The sequence below is a fragment of the Balearica regulorum genome, chromosome 6, assembly GCF_011004875.1.
Source record: "Balearica regulorum gibbericeps isolate bBalReg1 chromosome 6, bBalReg1.pri, whole genome shotgun sequence".
Lineage (NCBI taxonomy): Eukaryota > Metazoa > Chordata > Aves > Gruiformes > Gruidae > Balearica > Balearica regulorum.
In genome coordinates this window covers 2,994,021-3,007,423 of record NC_046189.1, presented here as the reverse complement: position 1 = coordinate 3,007,423, position 13,403 = coordinate 2,994,021, and the positions used below count along the sequence as shown (strand labels likewise).

The window sequence follows — 13,403 nt, the reverse complement described above, 5'->3', positions numbered from 1 at the left end:
AGTGCAATTTCGGGCAAGTTGGCTGATGATGGGAACCTCTGCAGCTCCACCTTCTGTAAGTCTTGATTTACAGCATGGCTGTGCCCTTGGTTCCAGAGGTGGAACCGAGGAGCCCCGCAGCAAAGCCGCCCTCTTAACTCCTGGCTCCAGCAAAACAAAGTAGCATTCCAGGCTCGAGTTTGGAGCAAATTCTTACATCAGCTGGATTAATTTTCTTTCGGTATTACTGCCTTAGAACTGGCTCTAATCATGAATACTTCATTGTTTCTAGGAAGATGCAAAAGGGGAGGGCAGTTTAAAATTATTTGAACAATTCTTATCATAAAGCAAGCTCAGAATCATTCTACAGGTTTGGAAGATCCTCCTAATTCACGAGCTGTTACCTGTTCAACATGGGACATGCCTGGAGGAACCCTCTTGATCTACAGGTGATGTGTAGCATATCTGATGGAGCAGAGATATAGGAATACCCTTGGCTGTTCACGGAGTGCACGCTGGCTGCTCATTTTATCCTCATGTTTTGCCATTATCCACAATGGTAAAACAAGCTTATACAAAGTAGTTTAGGTCCAGTTGAATCCAAATTAGCATCTTACAATAAATGCACAAGACGACCCATTGCAATGGTTCTGAGTGGAACACTGCTGAGAAGTGAACGGGGAATAAAAATTGAGATTTATCACATTTAAAATGGACTTTTGACCAGGAAGATCAATCACTGCATTTTTCTGTGCAGATTTACAGGCCAGATGAATCCCTGGTTTAACCTCTGAACTCAGAGGGTTTCCAAAAGAGAGGAATGTGTCTATAAGGGTCACGCCTGTGCATGCTTTCCAGGCATTACAGGATTGAAGTTGTAGTCATTTAAGCCTAGAAGAGAAAAAGGAAAACCCACAATAGTTCAGATAAGGAATGAGACTTAAGAATACTGCTCCCTGATCATCAGACAACGATTGATATGCTAAACAACAGTACACAGGAAAGGATGAAATCCAGAAAGAAAGAGGAAAAAAAAAGATACAAATGCTGCTGAAGAATTAGCATGACTGAAACGTGCGGTAGCTGTCTGCTCTCAGGGTCACCGACAGCCGTGGGAACTCACGTTCTGCATTGCCCCCAACCAAAGACCCAGCGCCCACAGAGCTGGCTGGTTAGTCAACGGCTGACACGCTTGTGTGAAAAGATCGGCATTACCGTCTCTTCGCCTCGAGTTATGTTTCGACGTAAGCGCTTGCCGTAGCTGCTGCAACGAGATGAGATGAGCCACATCATCCCGAACAGCTGCGCCAGCTGTGAGCAGAAGAATCACTCAGATAACACAGCTTATAAACAAACTGGAACCCGCTTCCAAATTTGAGAATTTGATAGGATTTCTACAACGCTCAGATATACGCTCGTCATACATGTCCAAAGGGTAAATATTTCTGTCTCTGAAAGCTGTGAATGATTTAAAAGTCAAAAGCTAATACAAATACCAAGCCTAACGCTAATAAATATTGAAAGCTGGCACTGATACCACTGATTCAGTGGGCGGTGGACTCCAAACTGATTCTTCACCCGCAGTGCATATTGCCTTTCCTTCCTCCCAGCTGGCATTAGTAAAGTAGCAACAGCCTTAATATCGGGTTTTGAGAAATTTGTTGCCGTAAGCCAGACTTGTAGCAGCATTTAAAACAAGATTGCATTTAACAGAAAATTGAGCTATTTTCTGGCCGTTTATAAAAAATGAAACATGATCTAACATTAAATAAACTAGATGTGGGGTTCTGAGGCCAAAATCCCATTCTTACTAGATTTTATAAAAAAAAAAACCCCTAACAATGATACCCCTTTGTTCATGCAAACTGGTTTCTGGAAACGCAGTGACTAGAGTTTTGCATCTGTTTGCATACAGAACTAGTAATTGTTGCACACGCAAGTCAGAGCTTACAATCGCAGATGAATGTTTGTTTATTCTTTCGTAATTGGTATTACATTAATACCAGCTAGGGATCCAAACCGTGCGCATGGTACTATAGAAACATAACTGATGTTCTGTTCCAAGAATCTCAGCTTAAAATTGAGTCCACTGCTTAACAGTAGATGAGGAAAATCCCTTAAGGTACCAGTTGCTTTAAAAAAAAAAAATGAAAGCAATTTTTATGAATCACATTGACCTTTCTGAGCTATTTTCTTCTCAAGGGAAATTTAATTTCATTTAGAGGAAACATTACCATTCTATTCGAGAGTAGCAGAAGTATTTTTCAGAAGTGTCAGAATTTTCTTTGGAACAGAAAATCTTCCTGGTATTACAAAAACAGAAAATCTTACTGCTATAACCCAAAATGCTACAAAAGCGAAAGAAGTTAGAGTGTCCTATCAATATAAAAATGGCCTTTGGACTGTAGTTATTATTTATGTCTTTTAACCTCTTTCTGAAAGCACCCTATGTTATCCATGCCATCCATAATACCTTACCACAAAGCCCTTCGTTCCCCCCTCCCCAGCTTCTATCGCCACCCAATTGCACAAGTACATTGGAAACTTCTGAGGGCGGAGATCCTCAAACAGAAATACACCCTGGAATTTGTAGATCAAAAACCCAATTTAAATATTTTTATTTTTTTTTAAAAAAACCAACCTGGATATTGAAAGCAGAGGTATAAACACAAACGCTTTAGGCTAAGTCTCTCGGTTGGGAAGTGACTTACAGTCTTGAGAAATTCCTTGAGAACTTTCAATGTTTGATGGGCCACGGGAAAAGAGACCTAAGTGGTTTTAATGAATTTCCTGGACAAAAAGCCACTGTCACAGGAAGCTGTCCAGCTCTCTGTTTTTGAATAGGAGGTGAAGGAGAGCATGCATCCCCACCATCTTTCTCAACCAGATGAAGAATTATGGATTTTCATTTCTTTTCCGCTTTTGTTTCTCACACAGGCATATCATAGGCAAGTTTCCTGACTATCCTACTGAAGCGGCAGGAGGTTCAATGGCTATTCTTTCTGAAAAAACTCCGGAGCAGGTACTGTCACTCGTCTAATGAAAAAGGTTAATGGGACTGGGGAAGGAATTGCCACAAAACATGTCTATTTAAGTAGCAATTTTTCATAAAAACAGCCTCTAGCACTACAGAAACCTTATCACTAAGATAAGTGAAAGGATTGCTTTCTTCCAAGATAAACCACTAAAGTCACGTACCAAAATTTGTTCCCTTTCAGGATGGGCAGGCACTTAGTCACGGTGCAAGGTGCTTAGGCATGCAAGTTACAGACAGATAAGTAAATATTGAGGGAGCTAAGAGGAAAGGGCTCAGCTGCAAAGAGTTGCTCTGCCTCTTGCAAAATCCATGTGGTTAGACTGAACAGAACTATACATCAGATAGTTTAAAGTAGCCTTAGTTTAAAATAGGCATCCGAAGCTACCCCAGAAGCTGAAATTGGTTCCAGCGTGTTTGCATTCAGTATCAGCACAGTCTAGCGATAACTAGCTTAAGCAGAGTTTCTTATGCAGGCAGGCCTAAGCCTTGATTTACTGCCAGTTAAACGAGCTTGAACAAGGGGCACGTTCAAGTGAAGGAGGTATCTATGTTTATCTACGTATCTTTGTAATGAACACGTGTGTTTTTCCTGGTAAAAACCCTCTCCTGGCTTCTCTGGCTAATAGAAGTGGCTGATAACCTCTTCCTCTGATTACCTGGGGGTCACGTAAAGGGATTAAGACCAGTTGAAGCAGTGAAGACAGTGGCTGGCACTCAGAGCCATTTCCAACCACCATAACCATCTTAGCAGGATGATGAGGCTGTTGAGGGACATTACAAATAGGAAGCCCTGCACACAGGAGCAGGATTTGGCCCCTGAATAAACCAAATATGGCAGCTACTAGTGGGCTAGGAACACTAAGTTGTCAAAAGCTGATTTAACACAAGTATTGTAAGATAACATTTTGGATTCAATCCTTCCTGGAACCCACTAGCAGCATCTATGTAGTTTGGGGAGGATGTAAACACAAACTAGCTCACCATAAAGGACAGTACCTAACCATTAGTAAGCTTGCTTACAAAAACATGCAAGAAAGCTGCTACAAACAGCTCTCCGTGCCTCATTAAAACCGAGCTTAGGGCATGCTCCTGGTTTTAGCAAGTTTGGAGTACTCCAAAGGTCAACCCTGCTGGCCTCTGTATCTAAGCCGCGCTGTTGTTCGGTCCTGGACAGAGTGAAGGAGAGCCATCGGTTAAGTTTTCGGCTTCTAAAGTAGAAACACATGCCAGAGTCAGGAAGGCTTTGTTGGCTGCTCTGAGCAGGAGAGCAACCCAGAAAGTACGGCTTATTGCTGGAGAAGCCATCAAGGAACAACAGTGTAGTTAGACCTGCTACCAACAAGGATAAACACAACTCAGTAAAAGAAAAAAGAAATTCTACTGAGCAAAACTGGATATGTTAGTAGATTCTGGAGAAATACGTTCTTCCTGTCCTGCTCCCAGCTTTGAATTCCCACTTTCAGCTATTTTGTTGTCTTTCCTGGGCATCTGCTTTCTCTTCGCATTTAAAAAAAAAATTAAAGGAAGCCAAAAGTCTAGAGAGATTGTCTGTTTTCCCCTGCATATAAAAATACTCAGAAGAAAAAACTGCATCTGTTTTCCCAGTAAATTTTCACTAGCGATTATTTGATTTTCAAAGATTTTCTCCCCTTTTAGCCAGCACAACCGAGAACAGATGTCACATAACCTTAACAGATATCCAGAATGCAGCTGGCAAAAGAAAGTTCAGTACGATCACGATGTTACCTGAATGTCAGACAAGTGAAACATTTTTTGTTCAACCGAGTCTGCCGCACATTAAAAATCCCCAAGGCAACTGGTTTTGTTCCACACTGGTCTACTGGGCAACATAGTAAATGAAATCCTGGCCCCATTGGAGTTAATGGGAGTTTCGTCCTTGACTTCAGGGGAGACAGGATTTCACCTCTTGTATATATTACCTTCTGTGAAGGGGTTGGTTACTCCCAAGTTAAACTCCATGAAAAATCAGGACCGAACTGTATTTAAAAACCGAGCATTTTATAAGACTTAGGTAAAGACACTTTGGGGAAAATAAAATACAAATGAATCACTTCACGAACCATTGCTGCATTATTATACATTCTATATTTCTTTCTCCTTTGACAACTCTGACCTTACCTGACTTTGCAACGTAGCTGGCCTTCTGCACAAACTGCTTTCACGACATTTTGCAAAATACCTTTCAAGAAAATACGCCAAAGAAGGTCCCGATGCAAAGTACGTGGTGGTTTCGTCAGAAAAATATGTACCGTCCCTTGACTGAAGAGAAGCTTTTCTTTACTTCACACTCTTCAAGAGAAATTTAAGATTCTGGGACACCAGTGTAATCTCCCGGCATCTGTTCCAGAGGCCTCTCCCTAATGGTTTTTTTATGTTTTGCTCCAAAGATAGTCATCAGATGTGACAATTTTTAGCTTTGCCCTTATACTGCTGCCAACAAAATTACGATCTCTTCCTGTAGTTCATTAAATCTCATCGCCGTGAAAATAAGCCAAGAGAGTTGCCATTTAGCAGGCATATCCCTCCTCTCCCAGCTTCCCCTCATTTCCAATACTAAATAACTTATCAGAAAAGATGTTTACTTACTGAGATCTTGGTTGTACATTCAATTGCTGCGTGGAGGACAAAGTCATTCCCACATTACCGTAATCGCAGTATCTAGAGAAGGGGCGAGAAAAAGTACATGTTAACTGCTGTGCAAACATATGCTCCTGATCCTTGCTTGGCACTCCATGTAATACCACCCTGCTAATTAGTATTCATTATTACCAACAGCTAGAGATCCCCACCAATCCCAGTAATCACTTTGATTGTAAGCAGCAGTGCAAGAGATCCCCAGTAGTTAGTGTTTAATTAGTAAGCCTGACTATTGCCCAGGTAGGGACAGTAAAATGCAATTATGCAGTCAAATACCCCAGTATTCACACACACACAAATATAATTTCTCACTCCTACCAAATGAATGTATCACAAATAGCTTTAAAGTGTCAGAGGAGGACTCAAGAGGCTTTCTGGAGTCGTACTTCTTTTGTACCCAGCGTTGTGCAAATACGTTTTTGTCCTGACAGCAAATACACCGAGCATACTTTTCAGTAACAGAAATTGATGCCTACAGTCACACTCACCTTTATTTCCTCTGTTCCACGCTATTCTGGGATGCTCCTTTTAGAAATTATCAGGCTGGATTTTCAAAAGTGCCAAATGCGTGGTGCCATCAGCTGGAGCCAGGCATCTCAAAGCCTTAAAAATAATCTGATTATTTCCAGTTAATCAGGCAGGAGGACAGAAACGGTACTCAGTTTCTGTTAAGCTACACCAGGGGCAGATGTATTCACGTCCAGATGATTCTCTGCAGCGAAGCCATTCTGCGGGCAGACTCCTAGTCCAGCAGCTCTCCACTGCCTACAAACACAATCTCTGTTGGCTGAAGCCAGTAGCCTAGGTTGAATACCTAAAGCCAGGCAGGATCAACAACCCCTTTTCACCTCTATCACCCACCTTCCTTAAAAAAATAAAAAAATAAAAAAAATAAAACCACCTATGCCAAGCAAAGCCAAGAGATTTTCACAAACACATTGAATGGAGACTATCATTTTGAAGTGTTTGCCAAAAGATAAACACAAGTGTTTAACATTTGGGCAACATCTGGCAGATGGAAAAAAAAAACCCCACAACCCTAGAGCATGGATCAATCATGGACTGAAATGTGTAACAGTCTATTAAAGTCAACCGTAAGATTTTGCAAGATCCCATAAAGCTATGAAATCCCACCCAACGTTTTGAATTCTTTCCTGCAAGAAACAGATCACCGGGGCTGTTTCTAACAGCTTAAGCTTTGCTTGCCGGTGCACACCCAAAAGTAAACAAGGCTCACAGAAGCGCCTTGCCAGGAGAACGCTACGTTATTGAAAGCTACACAAATGGATTTGCCTGCGAGAGGGAATGAATCCAGATCACTGGCCCTCAGCTAGCTCGATGACACGGAGCCCCACGCCCACCATGATGAAAATAACGTAGGATTATAGAATCATAGGATGGTTTGAGTTGGAAGGGACCTCAAAGATTATCTAGTTCCAACCCCCTGCCATGGGCAGGGACACCCTCCACTAGCCCAGGTTGCCCAAAGCCCCATCCAACCTGGCCTTGAACACTGCCAGGGAACATCTCCAACTGATAAAAAAACCAACATCACCTTAAGGGAGTAATCAGAGTTGTAATTAAGTGTCCCCAAGCTAGGGGTGTTAGGACAGGGAGAGGTACATTTATACTGCATTTTACGTGCAAGTGATGCAAATAGGCCGTCTAGTGTTTGGCACGCTACTCTGGAACACGGGGATGGCATCTCTTCCCATCTCAAACAGTCCTGTTCTCTTGAAGAAACTTCTTTTTTTGCTTAGATTTCAAAATAGCTTCTTCCTGTAGAGTTACTACTCGAAAGAAAGCACATTTTCTCTCCAGGAACACTAGGCTACCTGTGTATAAAGTGTTCCTGTTCCAAATGGTTTCAGAGCCAGATTTACAAGGCTGAGGCCATCTCTCACCCGCTGCAGCTGGAGATCCAGAATTCCCAAACTCACTCTATCCCTGCCCACACCATTAATAAAGGTGGGAGGTTCAAGTAAGGTCTTTCTTTCAAGGGGTGAGGAAAGAGCTTATTCTTGAGGAAGAATATTTGCCTCAAGCATCCACTTGCCTGAGCCACCACCAAGCTTTCTATGGCTGAGGAACATCGAACACGAGTGACAAACTACTGGCAGTTGGGGGTTTTCACATAGTTGGCTCAAAAACCAACATCAGGTATTTCTATACATAGGCTGCATTCTGTTTCAATGCCCTTCTGTTTCCCAAAAAAAGGGGATTTGCACTGCAAGAGCTTGGAAACACACTTGAACTGATGTATGAATAGCAAAGTTAATTTGATTTTTGTGGGCTATCAGTTTAGATGAAAATGTCTTTTCAGCCTCAGAAGAAAACGTTACTGGAGAGGAGTCATCACGAGCACGACAGGAGTCCTATGGCAAGACTGGAAAAAAAGGAGACTAAAATTCATCTGTTCTTACTGATGCACATTCTCTTCCCCAATATTAAGAGTTTTCTCAGTGCTTTCAGCATCGTTGCAAAAGGAGGCAACCTAGCAAAGAAAAGGGTGGTCCAAAATAATTTAGAAATACATCTGCTTTCATTTCCACTGTGAAGTTTTCTTCAGGGGAAAAAAAAAAATGTATTATAACATGGGTGAATTGCTTAATATCTCAAACTGACCTTTGCTTGCCCTTCCCTTTCTTTCCTCCTCTTTTGTCAGATTCTTCAGGCATCTTGTAGCTGGAGGGAAAATTGGTCTGTGTAGAAGAGTACAAACCACCCAAGGTTAGATACACAGCCAGCTTCACCCCAGCTCCCAGTCCTCTGCAATTACAGAGCTGCTTAGAGCAGAGGTGAAAGCAGAGCTGGAGAAACTGCACCAAAGGAGTACAGAGGAGAAGGTGCATCTGACAGGGAAAAGGAAAAGTTATATTTGCTTTCTCATTCTCTTTTGGGAAGCAGAGCGCCACTTCAGAAAAAGTCAGGCTCTGCGTGCTGACGGCATTGCCAGCTGCTTCAGAGCATTCCACCAAAACTTCTTGGCATCTCAGGCTGCACATACATTGCCAACGCATCCAGGAGAGCGACCGTACAGGCGTTGCTTGGATGGGCGCAACCTCTGCCCGCAGTCAGTGTGCGTGTGTCTAGGCTTGGCTTCTTGTGTGACTCTACATTTCACTCGGCGCTAACCGCAATTGCGATTTTTCTGTTCCCTATGTGAGCAGTTAGTTCAAGACTTAGCACTGTGGCTCACACTGCAGTTCAGAAAGTAGTAAACACTTTGTTTTCTGCCACCTTACAAGACAGAAGAAGCCAAGGCAGAAGGATGAGGACAGTTCCACAATTCAGTCCCATTATAGCAGGTTCATGAGAACAGGAACTCTGCATAACCCTTTCCACTATCATCCATCTAGTATAAAAACACAAAAGCAAATCATTCCAATCAGAGTCTGGATATACTTAAAAATACCACCAGTAGAACTCCAAAACACTGCTTAAAATGAAAACCTTTTGTCCATCCCACGTACGCTTACAGGTATCCTGCCGGATAAACCCACCCCGAGCTGCTGGAAACCATTACGGTTACCCTTTGGTAGGCTGGCGGAAGTGACAAGGTTGGATTTCTGGCAGGGTACTAGCGCTACAGTAAAGGCTACGTCTGGAGTAGCTCTGTTGGTTTTGGATACAAACGGGCCTGCCGGGACACTAAAAACCTATTTTGAACTCTAGTCAATCTGTTAATCTATCCCAGGGAATGAAACGCTTCACTGCTTATCACCGCAAGATATGACTGAAAAGTGCTTGGGGTTTAAATTACCATATTTAATTAAATGTAAGATACTGAAATGCTTGGGGAAATCTACTAATGAAATTTCACTGGCTGCAAAGTATAGCCCTTGTCTTCATCTCCCTTCGGCTGTCCGATCTTCAATGCATTAAAAGGCATTCTTTAGAAAACAAATATTGTTTGCTGTAACAGCAAACATGTCTTACAATTGAAAATTTTTTGTTTTCTACTCTTTCACAGTACTACCAATATTAATGGTCCATTAATAAACTTCAATGGCCACAGATTTTCTGATTTACACTCATCAGTGGATGATCTTACAAAAGAACACAATGAAAGGCACCTGGCAACAAGAGAAGGGTAGAAGCAGCAAATTTCACCCTCCACCTTTTTCTGATAGGGTATAAACACCCAGGAACTAAAATTACAAAAAAAAAAAAAGATGAAGCTGTACCCAGTTATCAGCTGCTACTGGCTTGCAGGGATAAAGATGCTGGGCAAACCACGTGTATCTGCCAGTGTTTGTCACAATCTCTCTATCCAGTCTCTCTCGCCCACTAGAACAATTTCAGTCTTCAGCCACATTTTGAAATTAGACATGCCTCAGGGCAAACTCTCAAAATCCATCTCTATAAAAATCTATCTGCCTTAGAAACGCTAGGACAAATTCATAATCCGAGTCCAAGACCAGAGGGAGCTTTAAGTTGTATGTCATTAGAATATTGTGCTTCTGGGTGGTTTCAGGAATGGGTTGCACTCCATAAAAGCCCTTGCTGTTTGGACATAGAAATCGCCTCTTTCCCAACGATGTCGGGAAAGTCGGCACCTACGCCAAAATTTGCAGGTAGGAGTGCCACCAGCATACCTTCACAGGATTTCTCTGTAATGATCAACAGCTCTGGAGTTTGTAGAGGGCTACCAAGCAATGTCTTGGATATCATGTTTCCCCAATACTGGAAAGCTGAAAGCGAGAGGGGAAGAATACACATGGGTTCGTAACTCCTCCAGCACATGTCCAACACGCCTTGCACGTGAAAGTATTTGACCAGCTCTTCACATTCCTTTTTGTCTCTTTCAGGTCGCTGCAGAACTGGCTGCCAAGGAGGAGATGGCTTTGCAGAAAAAAGCCCAAAAGGAGAAAAAAGAAAAAGAAGGAGGGAAGGAAAAATCAAAAGGGAAAAAACCACAGAAAACTGGAAAGAAAGTAAGTCTTCCTACAGTAAAAACAGTTAGTTTATAAAAATAGAGCCAAAGTCCAGCTTATCCAGCCATGTGTGGGCAGAGGCTATTAAATTTACATTAGAGGGCTCACCAGGCTTCAGGTTTGGGTTCAGAAGACAGAGGAACTGGCTGAGGCCAGTCCCTCTCAGCCCTTCAATTACCTTGATGATTCTGGGGAACTGAATTTCACCTCTCATGTTATAGGAATGACCATTTGCATGGCCACGACTCAGCTCAGTGAAAAGACCTGATGTAGGTGCAGACTGGCAGAGGCACAGATGAGGGGAAAAAAATACATTTTATGGCTTTGACGTTGTTGCTGAGACAGTGTGCACATACTTTTCAAAGCACTGTTGCTTTTTTTGTGTGCAGATAACGCTGTGCCCAGCGATCTAACCGAGCATTTCCACTTTCAATGCAGGGGACACAAGTTAGTTACTGCCACCCCTTCGCACAACAACTAGGAGACGAGAACCTTCTTCTCACTCGGATACCCACCCCAGAGCTTCTGTGGATTTCAAACTAATTTATAAGTACAGTTCTGTATTGGCCAGCTGCGTCTTTTGTACCACAAGCCAATATTTTGTAAGCCTGTAAATAGCAGTCGTGCATTTTCAGTCCATGTTCTTAGGGTGTGAACTATTTTTTGCTTCAAGTCACAGTGGACACCACTTAATGTATGATATACTCCCTGAAATCTTTGATATGCTATGGGATGGTTTCACAGAAGGAATGCTTCCAAATTATTTCAAGAGCAACTTTGCTGAGGATAACACCTGTGAAACAGCATAGTGACCAGAAGGCATCTTCAAAAACAAGCTATGCAACAAAAATTGTGGGCTTTTGCTGCAGCAGCAAATTTTGTTTCTCATTTACTTTATAGTATAAACAAAGCTGAAACAGTACATTTATTTTATTTTAAATAAGGGTCATTAATCTCTCACCAAGTATGTGGAGGAGAAGGGTGAGTTTTCTGGGGCAAAGCCGACTCCTCACTGCAAATTTTACACAAATTAATTTTACGTCCTAACCCTGGAACAACCATATAACAAAAAAGATGCTTTTCTTGGACAACATCCATTAGTCTGGCCAAAGCTCTCATAACAGCTAGCCAAGAACCTGAACTACATGAACTTAGGAAGCATCAGTCTATCTAATTGGGAGGTGATATCTAAGTGTTAATTTGTAACTTTGATAGCATCTTTGCCACATGAAAAGACTCTTTGGGTCATATAAAACAGAGGGTTTGGGGGTTTTACCCTGGAACATCTTCAGGCGTTCATTTGTCAGGGTGACGCAATCATAGAGTGCACCATCACAGCATTAGTGAAGGGTTCATACTCCAAGTAGTGGAAGGTGATTACTGGTACCACTTCATTGTACCTTAGTGGCAGAGCAAACCAAACCCAAGGCAGCAAGAGAGCAGAAAGAGAGCAGCAAGAGGAGCGCGACACCTCCAGACCGAAGCCAAATAATACCCATCCCAAGTTGGTTGTTGTCCGTAAGACTTCTGGTGACTTGTATTAGTGCTGAGTTCGGCTCTGCGGGACCAACTCATGCTGTGACCCCTCAAATCAGCATGTGCACTGAAGAACTCCACGAGAAAGATCAGATAAAAGTACACCTACAAAGGCGGTTGCTTAGAAAAGCTTTTGAAATTAGAGACTTCAAAGAGCATTGTCATTCATTCACAGTCGTAGAACCCTGTAGCATCTCAGACCGACCGGTTCCTCTCCGGAGGATTCAAGAGGGTGTCCTCTAATGGCTTTGCCCTTGTCCTCGCTCCTTCCCAGAACAAAGCCCTGTGATACCTCTGGTCTCGCACAGGCAAGGAGAAAGGCTGTTCCAGACACTTCAGCCACGCTAAAAACACTAAACCCAACCTGAGCTTCTGAAACCGGGTGGCAACTCACTCATCTGCTTAAAAAACCTGACTCTGACAGGATGAATTTGATTCCTTGTTGGTTTTGCACGTTTCATTAGATAAGAACCAACAATACCAAAAATGAATCTCAATCCCCTCACAGTCTCTACAAGGTTGTTTTCAAATGGGGTGAAAGAACAATGTAGAGCTCTGGGTCTTTATAACTTCGCGTCGCCCTCATTTCTTCAGCCATCACGAGTCCTGTCGAGTAAAATTCTGAGCCATTATATCAGGTTCTGTATGGTTCATTGAGAAAGAACAAAGGGAACATTCTCTCCAAGGTTATAATACTGACAGGGGGGGAAAAAAATAGTATCTAAGACCAGTTGAGAAGTTTTTGGAAAATTTCTAACAGCAGGACCCTTATTAAAATAAGTATAGGCTATAAGTCCTAGCAATGGAGGCAGAAAAAAGCCCTGTTCCTAACTTCAGTTCTTAAAGAAAACAAAAGTTTGAGCCCAGAAGGAAATTTAAATATTTCTGAAAAGCCTGATAGCAATCTTTAAAAAAGCATATTTGATATCAAAGTAACTCCGTTTTCTTTTCTCTGCAAGGTGCTGATTTGATTTCCCATTGGGCACCTAAGAAAAAAATAAAAGTTTCAGCACCGTATGATCCCTCTTTTCAATAGGAGAACGCATTAAACCAGTCTGGACTGCTTCACCCAGTAACGTGCTGCAACCTGTCTCACCAAACACGAGCAAGGCTGCGTTGCATCCCTAAATTTCATCCAGAAATTTAACGACGAGATATATTTTTTTTTGTCCTTCACGAAACCTATTAGAAAAATTTCCATAGCAAAAGCGCACAATGGACTCCATTCAAAATTTTCCCTGCTGTCGAATGAGAAT

General features: G+C 42.2%; 1 protein-coding gene and 1 long non-coding RNA gene across 2 annotated transcripts in view; one reads left to right on the top strand and one right to left on the bottom strand.

The window, feature by feature from the left end:
- DRC11 (dynein regulatory complex subunit 11) overlaps positions 1–13,403 on the top strand; it is a 105,649-nt gene that overhangs the window by 48,530 nt on the left and 43,716 nt on the right. The window contains exons 7-8 of the mRNA XM_075755934.1: positions 2,917–3,001; positions 10,486–10,611. Of these exons, the coding sequence (XP_075612049.1) occupies positions 2,917–3,001; positions 10,486–10,611 (211 nt within the window). The remainder of the gene's footprint in view (positions 1–2,916; positions 3,002–10,485; positions 10,612–13,403) is intronic.
- Positions 1–13,403, bottom strand: part of LOC142602310 (uncharacterized) — a 43,889-nt gene that overhangs the window by 6,837 nt on the left and 23,649 nt on the right. The window contains exons 2-3 of the long non-coding RNA XR_012835998.1: positions 6,163–6,277; positions 5,624–5,695 (exon numbers count right to left, since the gene is read on the bottom strand). This is a non-coding gene — a long non-coding RNA (uncharacterized LOC142602310). The remainder of the gene's footprint in view (positions 1–5,623; positions 5,696–6,162; positions 6,278–13,403) is intronic.